The sequence below is a fragment of the Chenopodium album genome, chromosome 5 (genome assembly GCF_948465745.1).
Source record: "Chenopodium album chromosome 5, dcCheAlbu1.1, whole genome shotgun sequence".
NCBI classification, from domain to species: domain Eukaryota; kingdom Viridiplantae; phylum Streptophyta; class Magnoliopsida; order Caryophyllales; family Amaranthaceae; genus Chenopodium; species Chenopodium album.
Window position 1 is genome coordinate 78,524,239 of NC_137838.1, and position 20,607 is coordinate 78,544,845.

Sequence of the window (20,607 nt, forward strand, 5' to 3'; positions counted from 1 at the left end):
CAACACGAATAATTCAAGAGGATAATTAATTGAGACAGAAATGAAAGTAAAAAAAAAAAAGAACAAAACATTATCATTTTAGACCATAAAAATAGAAGCAGAAGTTCATTTAGGACTAGTACCTTCTTAATTTAACTTATTAGCACTGAGTTTCCAACTCCTAGTGCACTTTAAGGCATTCACCAACTTAGGTTTCAAAGATAATTACTTGTAATAAGCAAAAGATTATACTTATACTTCCAAAATCAGAACTCCAATGGATACTCCCATAGTTTGACCATGACAATTTATTCGTGGAGGTTGTACTAGTAGTAGCTGCAACAAGCAAACAACACGAATAATTTAAGAGGATAATTAAGACAATCCCCACCTCCAAAAAATCCCAAATACCGAATTCAAAAACCCAAAAATCCCATCAACTAATCTCAAGAAAATCACATCAAATAACACAACCAAAAGACAATTAAAAGTGATTTGAAAAAAAACCCAACAAGCTACATTCCTCAAATTTTAAAAAACAAGCGTAGATCTAGAAAAACTACATAAGAAACCCAGGAAAAAAAAAACAGAAAATAGAAATTGGTTACGGGAATGAATTAAGAGTATTTAACATGATAAATTATTAATTTTTATACAATTATAACAGTAATTTAATATTAAGAAGAAAAAAAAAAACACACCCATCCAAGAAAATAACACAGATCTGGGGCGTATAGAGTGCGGGAAGTACTACGTCGGAATCAGTCTGTTCACCCCAAGTAAGAATACAATGAGGCCTTCCGCTACAAAATATCATTCAATTCAATTCAATTCACAATTTCAATGATAAAGATAAATCAGATTAAAAGATATAAATTGATTTGAAAAATACGCACTTTGCAATATAATCATAGTCTAATTAGATTAAAAGATATAAATTAGAATTCAAGAATTTAAAGAATTAGATGCTCAGAAATCAATTCAAGAAGAGGAAAAAACAATTGAAGGACTTCTTACCACCGACAAAGATATCACCAAGAGTTCCGTCACCGCCGCTTGGGAGCTCGTGTATGAAGCCGCCGGTCAAATTGCTCCTCGAAATGAGAGGGCTTGAGTTTGAACTGAGAGAAAGAGGTGAATGACGGGAGGAGAGGAGAGGAGAGGAGAGGAGAGAGAGAGAGGGACTGAAGAGAGAGAAAGAGATGAAACCCTAAAAAGCCAAGTATTGGGCTCCTCTCATCATTTGGGCCAAGTTTGGGCATTTACGTGTAATATAGTATTTGTAACGGGCAAAATAGTGTCCGTTACGAATACTTATTTATTCGTAACGGGCACTAATTTGTCCGTTACGAATAAATAAGTATTCGTAACGGGCACTAATTTGTCCGTTACAAATACATACGTATTCGTAACGAACACTATTTTGCCCGTTACGAATAAATAAGTATTCGTAACGGACACTATTTTGCCCGTTACGAATATCTTAATTGTAACGGGCAAAGCTTTGCCCGTTACAAATAGCCTGTTACGAATGAGATTTTTTCCACTAGTGATAACCTAAAGTTATCAAGAGAGTAATAGCCTAAAGCTATTATCCTATCACTTTTGTATCGAAATTTCTGCCATTTTCAATCAAAGACTCGAGCTTTATCTTTAACTTTTCTTGTTCAATAGAACTTACAATCAGAAAATTCTAGACTATTACAGAGGACCTCCTTACCAAACCATTATTCACATTGAACACTGCCAAGCCTTCTCTACTAGTTTCTACTATAGACTTTTTAACATAAGCTCAAACTCTTGCCCTATTTGAATGAGTAGAACCAAGGTAGTTCATACATAGCATACCATAGAAGAGAGGAAAAATGAAAGACGCGATCACAAAAAGAGGTAGGATGCGCGGCAATTGCAACTGCTAATTGGTGATCATTGGTCAGACCACATAACATTGGGACAAATTTTTTGGCCACAAATTCTTCTATAAACTCAGAAAAATGGCCTTACTAGTTACTACATTAATAATTTGAGCAGGGGGGCATAATCCACAAGATGCCGAGACCCAAAGAACAGATATTTTTTAGCTATAGGCATGAACACAAATTAGAGATGGAATGGGGTATTAGAGTATTAAATATCACTAAGAACATGCCAAAGGAGAAAACGGCCTCAATTATTATTTGATGGCTTCGATAAAATAATTGATATCAATATTAAGTTAAAGAGGCAGAGTAGGCCTTACTTGCATCGATAAAACTCCTGGTGGTAGAAGTGACAGATAACTAATTCGCTGCCAGTAACTTCACCCAAGAAATCCCCTTCAGTTATGTCTCTATATTCTCCATGGCCTTGATTCTTCATTTTTTGTCACTTGTCAGCCTCTTTCTAAGCATATATACCATAGGGTGAATTATTTAATGACTTTTGGTAGCAGATGCCAATACTAAGAGACAACTTAAACCTGTAGTGCTGCAATTCTCTCAGAATGCAGTTTCTCTAGCTCTGGATCCTGGAGTTACAGAAAGAAACAACAGTTGAGCATTTAAGAAAACACATAAGTGCCATGCAACCTAACTGCAAGGGATCTAAAACTTACATCCATCAACTCATCAAGATCAATATCGTCATTAACTGAACTTGATGCCTGTGTCTTCTCTTGAACAATCATTTCCTGTAACACCAGTTAAGTGAACTATTTACCAGCCATCGAAATTCGAAACATCAAAGAGATGGAGGAACACGATTATTCAGCTACAGCAACCCAGCGAGGCTTTAAACATCATCCCTACTAAACCAACTGCTAAAGGTTAAAAATATAGTCTTAGCATCTGTCTCCTACATCTGACTATAGCCATAAAAATTTGCCAGCAATAGCATTCCTTCTTGCGAAAGCATATCCACTTAATACTCTCCAACATTAATTTCTAAATATAGATGTAAAATCAAAACTTAATTAAGTGTAGGATTTTCAAGAAAGCAAGCACATTGTGATCCAGAATAAGATAGTATCCCACAAACTAGTAACACTACCTTACAAAGACAAAACATCATACGCTTTGGATATATCACAAACAAAGATACTCCGTATTAGTTTTCGCACACACTATCAACCTTTAAAATCTCATATATGTGCTTGGCCACAATGTCAAATTGAAGTTATAACTAACCAACATTCCATATTTAAAAATAAATACACACCAACCATTCACTAATTGTAGAATTCAACCAACCCATAAACCCTAGAAATGAAAATTAACAGATTAATTGACAAAATTCAACCTTTTGCATGATTCATAGTGTACTTAATTGACAAAGAATACACATATTAACAGATCAATAAATTTAAACAAAATATCAAATGAATGTTGAACAAAAAACTGTGTAATAAAGGAAGAGGGGATGATGAATACCTGGAAATCGAGGAAAGGGAAGAATGTGAAGAACTGCAGGCAGGAGAGAAGAGAGTGACGAAAGGGGAAAAGGAGAAGATGAAGATCGTGTAAGTACTTTCTTTTTCAAAGTTTGCTTCATTAAAGGCAAATTTGTAAATGTACATAATGTGTCAAAATACTAAAAACAAAAGGATAACTTGACTTTTGCTACCACCCAAACACTGAAATTTTTTCTATGGAGGCGGATGCTCAATGCTCCGTGCATCCGTTTTCTTTTCAAAAAGGCGGAATGAATATTTAGGTGTTCAGTAAAGAACATACAGTTATTTTATAAAGAACATTTAGCTATTTTATAAAGAACATCACATATAGTTGTATAGTAATGAACATATAGTTGTTTTGTAAAGAACATATACCTATTTTGTTAAGTAAAAATCGAACTTTATGTTCTTTATATATATTTAAAGAACATCGGTAATATAAATAAAGAACATGATAATTAGAGGTGGCCAACTTCAGCCCGATCTGATCCGGCCGGAAAATAAGGAGGGTTTGGGTAAACCTAAAATGCATTATAAATCCGACCCAAAAAAAGCCCAAAAATCCCGCTATTCCGAGTTTGGGCACGAGATATTATGTTAAGGCTCGGTCCGACCCGAATTTTTGATCACTTGTAATGATAATTTAATGTAATGAACATTATTTTTATTCAACCACCGTAATCTAAAGATAAAATTCAAAAAAAACATTTCAAAATAAACAATTAACATTATGTCACAAATAAAAGTACATTATACTGACAATCAAATAACATTAAGATAAAGAACATTATTTAACAATCTATAGCATGTTCTTTTCATTTTAACGGAATGTTCTTTACATTTCTATACAATGTTCTTTACAATTCTATAACAAGTTCTTTTCACTTTAACCAAATGTTCTTTACATTTCTATACAATGTTCTTTCCACTTATATATATATATATATATATATATATATATATATATATATATAGTGCTAATAGATTTGTTGTTTTATTCATTTTATATCGTATAATAATTTATTTTTTTAAAGAATATAGTATAATTTTTGGTTGAGTTACTTATTATTTTTTCATTTTTACCATTTTGTGTTATTTCACTTAAATCATTTGTTATTTTGCTAAAAGATTATTGTATTATCTTACTTACTTTGTGTTATTTTGCTTGAACTTTTTGTTATTTTTCAAATGTATGCTATTTTTACACAACAATATGCTAATATCTTCTGAAAATAAAAAACGAGCTCAATTAATTTTGCTGTTAAAATTTTATCAAATTCTCACAAATATAAAACACTCAATTTGATTTTTTGGGTTTAATATATTTATCTGATTTTGGTAATATTTTTTTTTTTTTTTGAAAACTGATTTTGGTAATTTGCAGGAGAACAAAAATAGAGGAAGGGAACTTCTCGAGTTGTCAGTATCTGTAAGACAAATTCCTTGATTCTTCAACTTTGATGAAATAGGTTTAGTTCGGTTCATTAGTATACTACTACATTTAAATAAAATCAAATCGGATTAAAAAAAAATTCAATGAATTCGTTACAAACAAACGATTGTTGCAAGGAACGCATCTTATGAAGTGAAGAGAAAGAGGTACTCCCCAGGAGTACTATAGAAATTGCGAAATATAATCGTCAAAAGTAAAAGATTTTTCAAGAAAAACGGAAGAAAAATTCACAAATTAAAAAATATATAAATAAAAATTCACTTAACTATTATTGAACAAGACGTTGACCTTCTTCTCATGAGCTTCAACGTGTTGTCAAGTAACATCTTAGCTTCTTTTGTCACTGAAAACGATGGATGACTAAAACAAATAAGAATGAGTTCCTCCAAAACAAATGAGTTTCTCAAAAAATATTTAACCACTTCCATTTCCCATTGTGTACAATAGTAGCTGTATATTGTGATTCTTTTGAGTTGAACCCTTAAACAAGATGGTATTTCTTCACTTTTACTCCATGCCTCACATTCCTCCAGGAATATCTCCCTATATCTCTCTTCTAGTACGTCATTGTCCATCATGATTCCCTACAGAGATGATCGGAGATTGATATAAGTCAGTATATATCATTTTCCTAATAATAGTAGTAGTATTACTATCCTATCCTATTAATTTTTAGTTTAATAATAATAATAATCTAGTTAAAGTTGGTACTTTATAATTTATACGTAGTATATGAAAGAATACATGAATAGTGAAAGTCAAGTTATAACGATTAATTAATTGAGAGAGGAGTAAAGGTAAATGACACTAACCTCCATAAAAGTGAGTGTTTCCAGAAAAGGTGCACGGTGTAGGAGCTCTATCAATACGTTATTCCAATTATAATAACCCTCACAGCCAAGCTGCAAATGCTTGAGGTTACCAAACAAAGGCAGCTTAAGATTTATTATTGTACCACAAGCCATCAATGCCTACAAACAAAAGAGCAATATAATACCGTCATTGATCAAATTAAATACTAGTGTATCTACAACTTTGAAATATTTTATATGAAATATCTCACAGATAATACCCTAAAGTAACAGAGATAGTAAAAAGGTAATTTAAACTTGTTAAAGGATGGATCAAAGATAAAACTAACCATTGTATTTGTAGTCCTTGACATGAGATACAAACTTTGGACATTCGACAACCCGCTGAAAATACCGAATATAGAACCATCAAAATAAAGGTCTGTAACATCGACTTGAGCATTGACTAGATTGTTCATTTTGGTGATGGAGTAGATGACCACCGCAGAGTCCACATACGTTAGATGCTCGAGATTAGGAACATCAAGCTCAAACTCTCTCCTTGGGAGCCTTTTGGTCGTAAAACTCGTAATATCAATCCATGTATTACCAGAAAAATTGATAACTAATCTACGAAGAGATTGTGAAGTAATGAGATTTATATTTATAAAGCATTCAGCATTGAGTACCAAGTCTTGGAGGGATGGACAACTAGCAACTAGCATAGCCACGGAGTCATCGTTAGGAGTGTGCTTAAGAAAAGTAAGATGGATTACCTTCAAGTTTGGCAAATGAATACGAAAGGAGATGTTGAGATCAAGATTATTAACATTAACATCGAGTTTCAACACTTCTAGTGTTGGACAACGATATAGGGCTGAGGGTATCTTACTAGGTTTCCTAACACGAGCTATAATGTCGAGCACCTTAACCCCACAGGCTAAGGGAAAACTGATCCAAGCATCGAGATGCATAGGGTCCAATACAGGGAGACAACCTTCAAAACATACATTATGGAAACAGTCCTTCCTTTTTCCAAAGTGAAGTATGTATGTGGATATATCCATATTGTTAGAGTGACATAGTTGCAATACCTTATCAACATACATCTTGAAATTAGGGAAAGAATCAATCGTGTGTGGAGTACGCATCAAACAATAGTCATGACAATTAGGTGTGTCATCGAGGTTAAGGTATGTTACCCAAGTAAAAACACGCCTCCATCGCCTTGACAATACACTTGTAGCAACCGCGTCCTTTAAGGGAATGAATGCAAGTATCTCACCTAATATATGATCGGGTAAATGACTGATCCTATCTTCTTTTATGAGGGTTGTACCTTCATTCCCATTTTGGAGCTTGTTGAGCATCATTCCACCACAAAATTCCAAGACACCTAAAAATTACAATTAGAATCACTATTATAATTATCATAGACAATTAATAAGCATAAAATATAATAATACCCAAAAATTGAGAAAATTATATCAATTAGAAGTATGTGAGCATTAATCTATGATGTATTATCACCACAAAAACTAACGAAGTATCCATAAGAAAAGATAAACACATAAATTTTATGTAACCAATTTTCCAGCGACATCTATATATATTGTCTTCAACTATATTGTTAATAATACCATACAGCTAATATTGCAATCCAATTAAGTATTTTTTTTTTTATTTTTTGCCTCAGTTATCTTCAACTATGCATCATAAACATTATATTGTTAATTAATAGAGACGAAGATTCCAATTGAGTATTTTTTTTTCCTTTTCTGATTATTACGATTAATTGTTAAGGTTAAATTTGCTCTCTTCAAATGAAAAGTTCTGAATGGAACCGCTAATATATCCCTTCTTTAAAATTATCATTCATGATTATTTAAGGATTAACACGATTGCACAAAAATGAATACAAACACATTCAACTGGACAAATTAAATATATATCATGAGACATTAGAATTGGTAAACAAATTTATTTTGAGTTACCTGAATGATGCTCTGGAGGTGGATCGGAGGCACCCATCTATCTCAATCCAAGATCTGAATATAGTCTTTATTAAATTAAGGTTTTTTTTTTTTTTCCTAGAACGAAATCCCAACTTTTATTGAGATGAAAATTGAGGGATATATATGGAGTACAAATCAGTTAGATCCGGTTTTCCTTGAGAATGAAAAAAAAAAAAAAGAAAAAGAAAGTCAGCCAGTTCGATGTCTTCGATGTGTTTATGAGTTATGACACAATGTCTTCATGTGTTAACCAAACAACATTTGTATTTTTGCTCCTATTTTTTGGGCTTTTCTGTTTTTAGAATAGGAAAACTTTTGTATACACCCGGTTTTCAGTAATTTACTGTACATCGGGTACACTTTTGTCAGATTTAATGTCACTTTTGTCAAATTTAGTGTCACTTTTGTCAAATTTATCAATAAAGCATAAATAACTTTTATATATGTCAGGGTAACTTTTGTGCATTTTAGTATAACTTTTGCACATTTTATTGTCACTTTATAACGGATGTTCAGTAATTTACTGAACATCCGTTTTATTTAAAAGTTTGTCTTTAGAATAAGGTACAACTGTACAAGGTTGGTTTTTTTTATTTATTTATTTATTATTTTTTTTTAATAATATACAACCTCCGGAACACATTATATGCAACTTTTGCCAAAAACGAAAAATTCATATTAGATGCAACTTTCCCATTCTTTTCTTTTTTTAGTAATTTTTTTAATATCATAAACACAATTAAGCAACTAAATTAGATCGAGGTTTAAGAGGTTTTTAGGGTAGTTTCGAGTAGATCGAGGTTAGTGGTGGAACGTTTTGATTGGTTTTGGGGTTTTCGGGGTGGGTTTGACGGGACTTGGTCGGGGTTAATGGTGGTGTGGGTTTAGGGTGGTTAAGGTGTTTTGGGGTGAGTAAGGGTGGGTCGAGGTGGATCGGGGTTAGTGGGAGAAGATTTCCGGTGTTTTGGGGTGAGTGGGGGGGGGGGGGGGTTGATTTCGAGTTGCTTAAGTGGTGGTTATTGGTGAGCAAGGTGGGTTTGCGGTGGTTCTGGGTGAGTAGTGGTGGTTTTGCGATGGTTTTGGGTGAGTAGGGTGGTGGTTTTGCGGTGGTTCTGGGTGAGTGGTGGTGGTTTGCGGTGGTTTTGGGTGAATGGTGGTGGTGGTGGTTCTGGCTATGGTGGTAGCCTAGTGGGCTGACTGTTGTTGTTGGTGGTGGTGATTAATTGTCTTCATTCTCTCTTCTAGCCTTAATTACTTATTCTTTAATTCATTAATTAATTATTATGAAATTTTTTCTTGGGTTCCGTGCAGTGTTTTGCATATACACAAATAGAGACATAGAGTTGATCATGGATGGAAAAACTTGCTAAGCCCGGTCCTCTTGTCCCACTTATAAACGGGCTTGGACAATTATTTTCAGAAAAAAAAATAATTAAGAGGGCTTAGCTCGGCCCGCTAGTGTTAACAGGCGGAATATGGCCGCAAATTTTTGCCTAGGTGTAGGTAGCGGTACTTGCACCCCTCTTACTTTCATAATGACGTCATCCTATATTTTTTCGGATTTCGAATCACATATGTAAATGTTCAATTTTGAAACCATATATTGATCAATATATAGTGTTACAAGACTAAATCTAATCATGTTAGGAGATCTAATTTGATAAGGATACAAATACAAATATATCTGATAACTACGACAAATATCATCAAAATATAATATATATCATTGCTAAGAGTGATAATTCGTTGTTTACTTTCCGGCAAGGAGATAATATAGCTTATTTGCCTCTTTATGTTGATGATATTATATTAACCACATTTAATGACAGGTTGTGAACATGAATCGTTTCTCAGTTACAAACTGATTTTCCTATGTCAGATGTGAGGCCTTTGAGCTATTTTGTGGGGATTGCAGTGACTCGTACACCGTCATATTTATTTATGTCTCGGTAGAAATATGCACAGGAGATCTTAGTTTTTGCAAGTATGGCTTCTTGTAAACCCGCATCAACTCCTGTCGATACTAACTCTAAACTTAGTGCAGATTTGGGACCACCATTCCGAGATCCTACTCTATGTAGACATCTACTTTTGGCCTTTTGTCCCGACCGGAAGTGCTATGACGATAACTAAAATCTTCTTTTTGTTGGATCAAAGTGAAGAATGCTTATAGACAACTGATTAAGTCACAAGAATGCAAAACGACTAGCCTGACCCAAAACAAAATGAATTAAGGTCCAAATTAACTAAGCCCGATCATAATTACGCTTAAACTCGAGGTTAAAACCTATTTTTGACGAACTAGTATGACTTTTTCTTGAGTTGCCATTATCTTCTTAGCTTTTCTTTTTCGACTGACTGGCTTATCAAAAAGTAGAACTTGAACGAAAGTGTTGTCCTTGATTAGACGCCCTTCCTTTCTTGAACACGCGCTGTGAATTAAACCATTTTTTTGTTTTAATGACTTGACTTAAATTGACTTTGACTTTATGATTTAAAAAGAGAAAAAAAGCAAAAATAAGGTGCATATTTTTGGGAATGGGTTCAAACAAGTGGTTTAATAGGAGGATTAATATCCGACTTACCCCCTTAAAAATATGACGGAAAACAAGTGCATACAAGACTCTCTAGACATGGTCAAAGTGTGACATACATGTTAAGTGTGTGCTTTATTAGTGAGTGCAAGTGACATGCTTTGACTCTTGTGTATGACCATGGGACTAGGTGCCAAGACTCAATTAAGGACTAAATATGGCTAAAGCCATTAACAACTTGGTCAAACTGATTAGCAAATTGTTTAATTAGACTCGTCGTGATGAATCGAGCAAAGATCTAGACTGTCGCCAAAGCAATAGGACTGTCGCCACAACCTAAAGTTTGGCGCCATAGCCCAAACTCCTGCGCCATTGCTGGAACATTAATCTGGGAATGTTTCCAGTTTTTTTACTCTAAAAGGACATGCCTAAAGTCGTACTAGGTCGGTTTTGATTATTTTATTAGTCTTTAATTAGTCAAATTAATTAATTCATTAATTAGACAAAGTCCTTTTAGTCATTAATTGGTTTATTTAGACTTAAACACAAGTCAAACAAACGGTTACCACATATAGGTTATGTACAAGAAAAGAATGCACAAGTAGTCAAATAGTAACAACATGATGCAATGAGTTTGCAACCTAACCATGGCTCTAGTTCTCTAAAGTTCAACCATATTGGTTAGTCAAAGAGGGTCCATGGTTATGAGTCCGGATGCATCGCGCGAAAGCCTTACCTTTGGAAGGGTTGGGGCGTATGGATGGGACCCCGCAAGTTAAAAACTTGCTTCCACGGTTTGGTGGATTCACAAACTCAGATGTACTCGTCGTTGCCAGGAGCGTTCGATTGGGTAGATGGATCGTGAACCCCCAAAGGGTTATGTCCATATGTAGAACACATACGGGTTTTAGAAAAGTGAGAAAAACTCAATCAAGAAGTAAAATCGAGCTAACAGTGCTAGAACTGGTCAAAACAAGAAGGTAGAGTTCTGGCTCGGTATTGGAAGAACATGGCGCCAGACTACAGGGACTGTCGCCGCAAAAATACTCCTGTCGCCAGGCGACAGAAGCACTTTATAGGCGACAAGCTCTGTTTTCTGACGCTAGTTCCTACATGCCTCAGCAGCTTTTTGTGTTCTTAAAATTTTCCAGTTTTCGCAGTATTATTTCGATTCTAGTTGTGAAAGTTATTTCTCAAATTTCCTACATGTAAAAATCCAATGTTTTTTACTCATTTCGGATGGTCTATAAAATGAGGACCTTTTTTTATGCATATGACAATAATGTTAATCAAAATTACGCACATGAAATACTTAGAACTTTTCGAGTCTCATCCGCTCATTCTAAATCATTGCCAAAATAAATTTCAGGAATTAAAATAGAAATCCTCCCTAGTGGAGTCGCCAAAAAATGTAGGGAATATTTCAAGCATTAACCCCAACTTGAACCCCAATGTGATCATACACTGAAGTATGGTGGCGTCCAAAGGGAAGGAAAAGAGAGCAAAAGAGTCGCCAACAAGTTTTAGGAACTTGTAAACCGTTCACGAGGTGAAGGTTACACCCCTTAACGATCCATGATATCGTTAACTCCAAAAGGTCTAGAACCAAATAGGGTTCGTGGATGAGGGTACGAATCCAATCTAAAAGAGATCAAACCCGCCCTATAAAATAGGCCTTTACTTAATTCTACTCGTACTCATGTGCGCTTTCTGACTAATGTGCAATCATTATATTAACCCTAAACCTGTTTAATCTATGTTGGTTGAATATTAATGCTCAAATAAATCTATTATTGGCGATCACTTGAATTAAAATAATATTAGCCTAAACCAAATTATTAATTATCTTAGGGAAATGCTCAATGGTAGATTGGTAACCACTTTTGCCCATTCTCAATGGTAACAAAATATTTGACAAATTCTCCCAAATAGCATTATTTTTTAAAAGTTTCTCTAACAAAACAATATTTTTACAATTATCAACTAATTAACTTAATTAAACCAAAATTAAACTAATAAATAACAAAAAAAAAAGCTTAATTAAAAAAAAATGTCTTCCCCTTCCCTTTCCTTTCCACTTCCACCTCCATAATCAACCATGATTGTCGGACTACAACATCTGCCCACCTCCTCTTCCTCGTCCTTATGCCCTCTCAGTCAACCCTGCCTCAACCCCACTGGCCACACGAAACCCACAATATCCCACCCCTCAAAATAATGAAAATTAGGGTTTTAAGCTGAACCATGGAATTTCGGGAATCGGGGTGGGTTTCGAGATGGACTTTGAGAGGGTTTCGGGGAGATTAAGGAGGTAATGGATGTGTTTCAGAGAGAATGGTGAGGTGGCTATGGGTGGGTTTCGCGGAGAACGAAGTTGTTTCGGGTGGGTTTTTGGGAGAACAAGGTGTTTTCGGGATAGCTATGCGGGGTATTTAGGTTTCCGACGGTGCTAGCCGACGCCGTGGAGGTGGCTGCTTGGCGGAGGGTTTTAGTCCCACTTTTTAAAAATATCTTTTTTTTCTTTTAATTATTAGGCTAATTCTTTTTTTTTAAAGCTAATTACTTGCAAATTATACAATTATTGTCATGTTAGGGAAACTTATAAAAAGTAATGCTACTTGGGAGAATTTGCAAAATATTTTGTTACCATTGAGAATGAGAAAAAGTACATAGCTACCATTGAGAATTTCCATTATCTTATTAAGCGTGATTTCAAATACAAATTCCCTTTAAACATGCATAAAAAGGCGTGATCAAGCAATAACAATAAATAACAACCAAGCAACATAATCATAATCATCATAATAACAATCATGGTCATAATAATAATAAAGCTTAATAAAAATAGCAAGATCCTAGGCATGATACTAACAAGATTAATAACAAATCCTAGCATGTCACTAAGCATTAAAGATCAAAGCTTTAAACCTAACATGGTACTAACATGCTATTAGAAAGAATAAAAGGCACCTTAAACATGATTCAAGAAAGCAATAAAAAACATCCTAACATGATATTAGCTAGGAATTAATCAAATCTAAACATGCTTTCTACATTGAAATTAAAAAGGGAGTAAGCTAATTACTTACTTTGAAGCCTCGTACCTCTTTCTAATAACAAAATACACGCGTTAGTAAACTTTAATAAAATAATAAATCAAAGAATTAAATTAAATAATTGAAAGAAAGAGTTAAAAAATTTAGACTGGATTTGGGACCAAACCCTCAGAAGGTATTAATGTAATACCCCGTATTTTTAATGTATTTTATAAATTATTTATTTAATTATAAAATATATTTTGGGTCAAACCATTTTAATTATTGGATTATAGATAAAGCAAGTATTTATATTTAGGTCAACAAGTATTTAATCCAAATGTAGTCCATCTTTCTTATAAACCCAATCATCCTATTTTTACTTTTGGGCCACCTATTTCTTCATTTAAAGTCCATTATTTTTATGAAGCCCAAACCTACCCTAACCTACTCTACACTATAAATACTCCATTTATCCCCAAAAATTCCCACACAAAAAGGTTAGTCTTATTTTCTTCTCTTTTGTTTTATTAATTGTGTAATTATAATAATTGATTTATGGGTTGTGGTTTTAATTATTCAAAGTATGTTTGATTAGTATCATAATTATGTTTTGATGATTAAAGATTGTAAATTTTAAATAATAAAGTGTTTTATTTTCAGATTTCATAAAATTATAAGTTAGGGTTTTAAAATTATTAAAGACTTGATTTTTAGGGTTTTTATGAACAATTGATTTAGGGCTTTTATAGTAATGATGTTTTGAAATTTTGGTGATTATAACTACTAATTAGTTTAACTTAATTCCAGATTATTTTGAACACGTAAATTCGTGTTTTAATTTTTAGATTTTCCTTCGTTAATATTAATCCCGTTTTAATCCCGACCAGGTTTTAAACTCATCCGATTTAGATAAAAAAAAGTAGTGTTTTCTATGTGGAAACAACGTTTTAAGAAAGAATCACTACCTTTGGTAGTGGGCACCACCCTCTCGTGGCCAAATTCAGCCTCTAAAAATGATTTTCGGGCAGTTTTTGATTTTTAACGAAGTTTTTTTTAAATTTTATCCTTGAGTTTAAAGGGTAAGAGATAATTTAATTTTTCTATGGATAATTTAAGTATAAAGATGTATTTTGATGAAGTTTTGAAGTGGTTTTTGATTAGTTTAAAATGCTGGAATTTTATTTAAAGGAGTATAATTGTGATTTTAATTAAAGGGTGTGATTACCTATTAAAAAGGAGTTTAATTAGGGGTTTTTAAATAATTTTCAGATTATTTTAAATGGTTTAAAGTGAGTTTAAGTTGCTGGAAATTGTGTATACAAGGGTAATTAATTTAGTATTATTGTCCCTTTATGTAGGAGACTTGATTCGGAAATTGTTGTAGTATTTTCGGCCACTTTATGGGCTTAATTGAGGTACGTTCGCGTACTTAGCATATTTATGTTGATGTAGTAGCATGCTAAATGTGTTTGATTGATTACAAGTAATATCATGCTAGGTTTGGAATGAAAATTATGATTTGGATATTATTGGTGATTGGATTATGAAGCATGATTTATTTGTGATGGATTATTGAATGGAAAATAATAGCTTGAAATATTATTTATGAACCACATATTTATTTATGGAATGATAGAGAGCATGTTTAATTAAACTAATTGTTTAATTTAGTTTGGAATATTGAAAAGGAATTTTATTATGGTTCATATAATTTTTATTGATGCTTTAAGTATGAGGAAGGAGCTATATAAGTGTCTATGTACACGAGGAATAAATTGTATGTTGGTGTCTTTGTGCACTTAAGGTGTTTTTAACACCGAGGGATAGGATTTTTGGCGCTTTATGCGTTTAAGGTGTCTTTGACATTGAGGTAGAATTAAAAAGGGTTCAACATTGAATAATATGTGGTCACTAATTTTTCAAGAATTAAATTGGTATGTTTGGTTGATTGAATAATTATTGTTGATTGATTTCTTATGCTTTGAGAGTCATCACCAAGTCCAATAACACGTAAATAACGTAAAGTGAAAGAGATTACGCACCAAAACTCTTGGAACGTATATACCTTGAGTATGAACAATGGGGGGAGTTATGGGGTTTTATATTTAACCATAACTTCTAATGGAGTACAGGACGCTGTACATTCCTTTTTATTTATAATTATGCGCAGGAATTCCGCCACCTTTGACTGGTTTTGTCGCTGGCACGATTAGCTCCCGTGTCAGTTAACCTCAATTTATTTGGGGGAGGTATAGTTGGCAACCCGTTCGATGCGTAATCAACGCTAAATGAATTATTTAGTGTCTAGTTAAAGTGTCTTGTTGATTGTTGTGTGTGCTTGTAAACAGGTGCATTGAGGTAAGGGTGTGTTGATAGGTGAAAGCATGTTAGTGTGTTTAATTACGCTTATGTACTCAGCTTTGCTGATTGTGTGTGTGTTTGTGTGTTTGGCCATGTCTTTATCTTGGCCCTATGATGACCCATTTTTAATGGAGAGTAGTGGGGACAAGTAGAGATAAATTTTTCAGGTTGAAGCATATTCATGATGGGGCATGAGTGAAGAGTGAATCATGCTAGTTTACGATGTGTTTTATGCTTTATTTATTTATGATACATTTTGTGTGGACTAACGCAAAGGTTTGGTTTTGGAACGGTTTTGAATAAGAGCCTTTAGTGGTTCCAAGTTGTAGTTTGATTTTATTGACTTCGTTTGTTTTGGTTTTAAACTTTACTTACGTTTGGTTGTCTTTAAGTTGACTTGTTTTGAACGGATTTTAATTCTAAGTCTTCCGCTGTGTGTCTTTGATAATTGCCTTAGCCGTTCTCACGGTGGCGGTAATGTCTTAGATATTCCTAAATCGTATTTTAAGGAGTAAAATAGGTATTTTTAAAGGAAAGGAATTTCTAGGGTGTTACAATTAACCTTTCACGTCTAGGGCAAAGACAACTTTGAACTTGGCTAGGTGTTTCAAGAACTTGTGAGTGCGGAATTGTGTTTAGTAAAAGTTGGTTTAGAAAGAGAGAGAGAATCAAGTATTCCTTGATGAGAGTTGATGATTGAAAACGGAAGTCCGGGGACTCTATTTATAGGAAAATAGTCCGGAAAATAATCAGAATTTGAAAAGGAATAAAACTCCACGCTGTCGCCAACAAATTACCTTGTCGCCAGGCGACAAGCTTGTCGTTTAGCGACAACTGGGATTTTCTACACGCTTTCAACACGGAGTCCACTTATCAATAAAATTGAGTCGTAAAGTCCGTATGAAGGCTAAAATTATAATTTCATATAAAACAATATTTTATTCCACGTAAAACTCGTAGACATAATTATCAATCCTAATTCCACTAGGATATGAAAAGAACCTTCTAGATGATTCTAGAAGACTATAATCAATCCTACTAGCTTTAGGAATAATAATGGGCCCTCCCCTAGATCATTAGGATGTATGTAAAGATCAAACTGGGCCTAGTTTAGTATTTTGGCCATAACTTCCTCATTATTCATCGGAATTAGGCTTATAATATATCGTTGGAAAACTCTTTTAAAGCCCCATCCAACTACACTATTATTGGACCCTTATCATGGACCAAATTAAACTAAATTGGATATTTTCATAAAAACAGAGTTGATTTTCGAAAACAACAAAAAAGATTTTAATAAAAACTAACTGCATCACTAGACTTTTCACACTTTCACTTCATTTGATTATGATTCGACGCGAAAGGCATTCATCATTGGGTTTGGTTTTGGGGAGACACAATTGGGTGTCTACACCATGGTTTCATCACGAGGAGAGAGAAAGTGGCGGCGGTTAGTGGCGGTGGTAGTGGCCTTTGAGGGGAAAGAAGAGGAGGGCGACGAGAGAGAAGGAGAGAGAGGGGTGAGACGAGAGAACGAAGAGATCGCCGGAGAGAGAAGGAGGAGATCGCAGGCAGGAGAGAGAAAGGGAGAAGGAGGAGAGGGGAGAGGGGAGAGCAGGAGAGAGAAAGAGAGGATGAGAGGGGAGAGAGGAGAGAGTTAGGGTTAGGGGTTTATAAAGGGGGGCAAGTTTTTTTTTTTTTTAAACAAAGCCACCGGTTCAAAACTTGTGGGATTAATATTTTCCCCACCGGTTCAGCAATACCCTTCCCTCATTTTCCCCCCATTTTTCCCCACCGGTTTTTTAAAACCGGTGGGCATTACTCGTTGTCAATCTTCTTTTTTCACCTAGTGTTAATATCCATTAGAAACTTATATAAGCTCAAATTAATTCTAATTGGTTTAGGAATGAGATTAAAGCCTTTGGACCCTTCAGATGATCATTGGGTTGTAGGTAAGGTGGGCTTAAGTTCAGTTTGGGCTCAGTTTAGTATTTTGCCCATAGCTTATTCGTTATAACTCGGATTTGAGCTTATAATATATCTTTGGAAAGCTCTTTTCAACCCATCCAACTATTCAATCATTGGACCAAGATTATGGACCAAAATAAACTGGTATAAACATTTTTATAAAAAGGACACAAACGCAAATTTTAAGATGCACCATGATGCACCTAGAATTAGGTGCACCACACCTATACTTTTGAGGTGCACCACACCTATACTTTTGAACATTTAGTAAAAAAAATTGAACAATTGCAAATTTTGAACATGTAGTAAAAACTTCTGAACATCGCAAATTTTGATCATTTAGTTAAAAAATCTGAACAATCGCAATGCATCACGCCTATACTTTTGAGCATTTAGTTAAAAAAATCTGAACAATTGCGAATTTTGAACATTTACTAAAAAGATCTGAACATCGCAAATTTTGACTACTTAGTAAAACAATCTGAAAAATCGCAATGCACCACGCCTATACTTTTGAACATTTAGTAAAAAATATGAACAATAACAAATTTTGAACATTTAGTAAATAAATATGAACAATCACAAATTTTGAATTATTACGAGTCAGGCAAATTTTGAATTACTCTTAATAATTCAATAATTTTGTAATATGAATTGAACATTTAGTGTATACAAAACGAACATTTCTTTATAAAATATGAACATAAAAGTTACATATTTATGTTAAATTTATGTGACGTGTTCATATTTTTTTACTAAATGTTCATTTTTTGTAAAATGTTCATTTTTTTACTAAATGTTCAAAATTATAGATGTGGTGCACCTATTTTTAGGGGCACCATGGTGCACATAATACTAATTAGGACGCGAAATGAATGATTTTAAGGGTTTAAAGGCACGAAAAGAGAAAAATAAGTTATGGTTTGGGGAAATGGGATAGGAATTGGATTGGTTTATGAAATCCATTGGGATTGAATGAGGATTTAAGTACTCCAAGATATAATACTCAACTCGACCAATAATGGCGGTGAAAGGTTGTTCATCATCGGGTTTGGTTTTGGGGAGACATTTTTAGGTGTCTACAGTAATGTATCTAGACAAATGTAACGAACTAGTATAATTTTATTGCTTACTCTTGTGATATATATACTCTTGTACTCATCAATATAATTAAGCTTTCCAACATTCTCTTTCTCATAACTCTATCATGATATCATGAGCTATTAATCCATTTTTTTTTCCCGCTTCCGCTACTACGCCATTATCATATTAATGGCTCACTATCAAAATCCTTTGCCGCACCGATAAATAATGATAGTGACCATATTCAAGCTCTCTTCCTTCTCGGAAAGCTTCAAACCCAAATCAAACTTTCTATATCAACTCTTTTGGCACCCTCGTATTTCATACACCAAAAGATGCCAATAATCAATTTTTTTTCTCCAAACCTCTAGTTATGAAAAAAAAAAATCCCTTTTTTGGCCCAAACCCGTAGTCTATCAACCGAGTGCTGCAAACATAACCTCATTTTTTCAAACTTTTTTGGAAAACCCCAAATCCTCTCTTTGAATGATAAAAATGTAATTCTTCTCCTATGGAAAAAGTTACATGCAATTGCATCTCTGTCCTCCATACCTCAATTTTCTCCCCTTAAAAAAAATCATCATTTCTTCTTTCTCTTTATCTCCTTTATTAAAAATAAACCCTTTTAATGCTCCACTCTCTCCAAACCCTCTCGGAGAATCACAATGCAATGCAATGAACCCTTCTCACCTCCAATTCATCAAATCCTACATTGAACAAGATTTGATATGTTATATCCAAGATTGGTCTCTCGTTCCGGATGTGCATCTTGCGGGGGCGGCATGTAAAGGATATTCAAATCATTATAAGTTATTGTGTTAATTGTGTAATCCCTTGATTTACTCTTTAGGTTGTTGATAGTCAAAGTTTTCCCTAACTCTCAGCTAATGTATCTAGACAAATAAACCCAGTCTAATTTTATTGCTTACTCATGTATATATACTCTTGTACTCATCATTATAATTAAGGTTTCTAACATTCTCTTTCTCATAACTTTATCAATTCAACCTCTTCCTTGTATAGTTCCTTCCAAACCTTGTTGCCTATTAATTTTTTTCGGTGATTATTCCTGAAGGAGGGTGAAAATCAGGGAGAGATTTGCCTACAATTCGCTCAAGCTCATGGCGATTTCAAATGCTTTTATTTTCTTCTTTTCCCCTTAATTTCTTTTCCAATTTTTTATGTACTTTAAATCATCAATTAAATTTTTTTAGTAAAATTCATACTGTATATTATATGTGTGAAGTTTGGTAGAGGAGATTTTTAATTTTAGAATTCTAATTGTTTAGCCAACCATTAATTTTCTTAAATTTTTAATCGTCTTTTTTTTTTTTTTTTGTATTTAGAGAGCCACAAGGGCGGGGTGAGAATCGATCTAAGGATCTCCTTAAATTTGGAGGGAAGCTCTAACCACTTGAGCTAGAGCTATCCCTCACTCTCATTTTTAATTTCTTTTTAATTGTCTTCTTTGATGCATATTGAATGAAGTATACTGCCTCATGACTTCTCATTCATTAATTGCTTTTTTCGAGGACAGGGGTGAATATTATTCGTTGTATGTAGTTATTTAAACACAAGTACAGGAAAGATGGTGAAATGGAGCGATACAAGGCGAGACTTGTTGTGAATGGCAAGTCTCAATAGGTTGGCATTGACTATGATGAGATTTTTAGTCCAATGGTGAAACAAGAAACTATTCGCACAATGTTGAGTATTGCTACGGGGAGAGATTGTCCTATTCATCAATTATTATATGTTTAAAACGCGTTTCTTCATGGTGTCCTCATAGAAACTGTATACTACCTCCGATTTTTTTTTAGTTGCAACTTTGGGGTATTATTTGAGAGATATAAAATATTCCAAAGTTGCAACTAAAAAAATCAGAGGTAGTATATGCATCAACCTCCGTGATTTGTGATCCTAATGTTCCCTATTATATATATGTGTGTCGGCTC

At 33.8% G+C, this 20,607-nt stretch overlaps 1 protein-coding gene across 14 annotated transcripts in view; it reads right to left on the reverse strand.

Moving 5' to 3' along the window:
- LOC145632421 (thioredoxin domain-containing protein PLP3B-like) overlaps positions 1–7,876 on the reverse strand; it is a 28,768-nt gene extending 20,892 nt beyond the window's left edge. For 2 of the 14 annotated variants that reach the window (XR_014112575.1, XM_081684796.1), the window contains exons 1-9: positions 7,648–7,876; positions 6,004–7,049; positions 5,675–5,833; positions 5,129–5,446; positions 3,387–3,419; positions 2,573–2,647; positions 2,438–2,485; positions 2,219–2,331; positions 681–782 (exon numbers count right to left, since the gene is read on the reverse strand). Coding sequence is in view for 8 of the 14 variants with exons in the window: in XM_081684796.1 (XP_081540922.1) it covers positions 681–782; positions 2,219–2,331; positions 2,438–2,485; positions 2,573–2,647; positions 3,387–3,419; positions 5,129–5,446; positions 5,675–5,833; positions 6,004–7,049; positions 7,648–7,684 (1,931 nt within the window). In the remaining 6 variants the exon portion in view is untranslated. Of the gene's footprint in view, positions 1–122; positions 316–680; positions 783–996; positions 1,101–1,475; positions 2,117–2,218; positions 2,332–2,437; positions 2,486–2,572; positions 2,648–3,386; positions 3,420–5,128; positions 5,447–5,674; positions 5,834–6,003; positions 7,050–7,647 lie in introns of those variants that run through there. The other 12 variants (XM_081684792.1, XR_014112571.1, XR_014112573.1 and 9 more) reach the window with 12 other exon arrangements.
- Between the last annotated feature and the right edge of the window lie 12,731 nt (positions 7,877–20,607).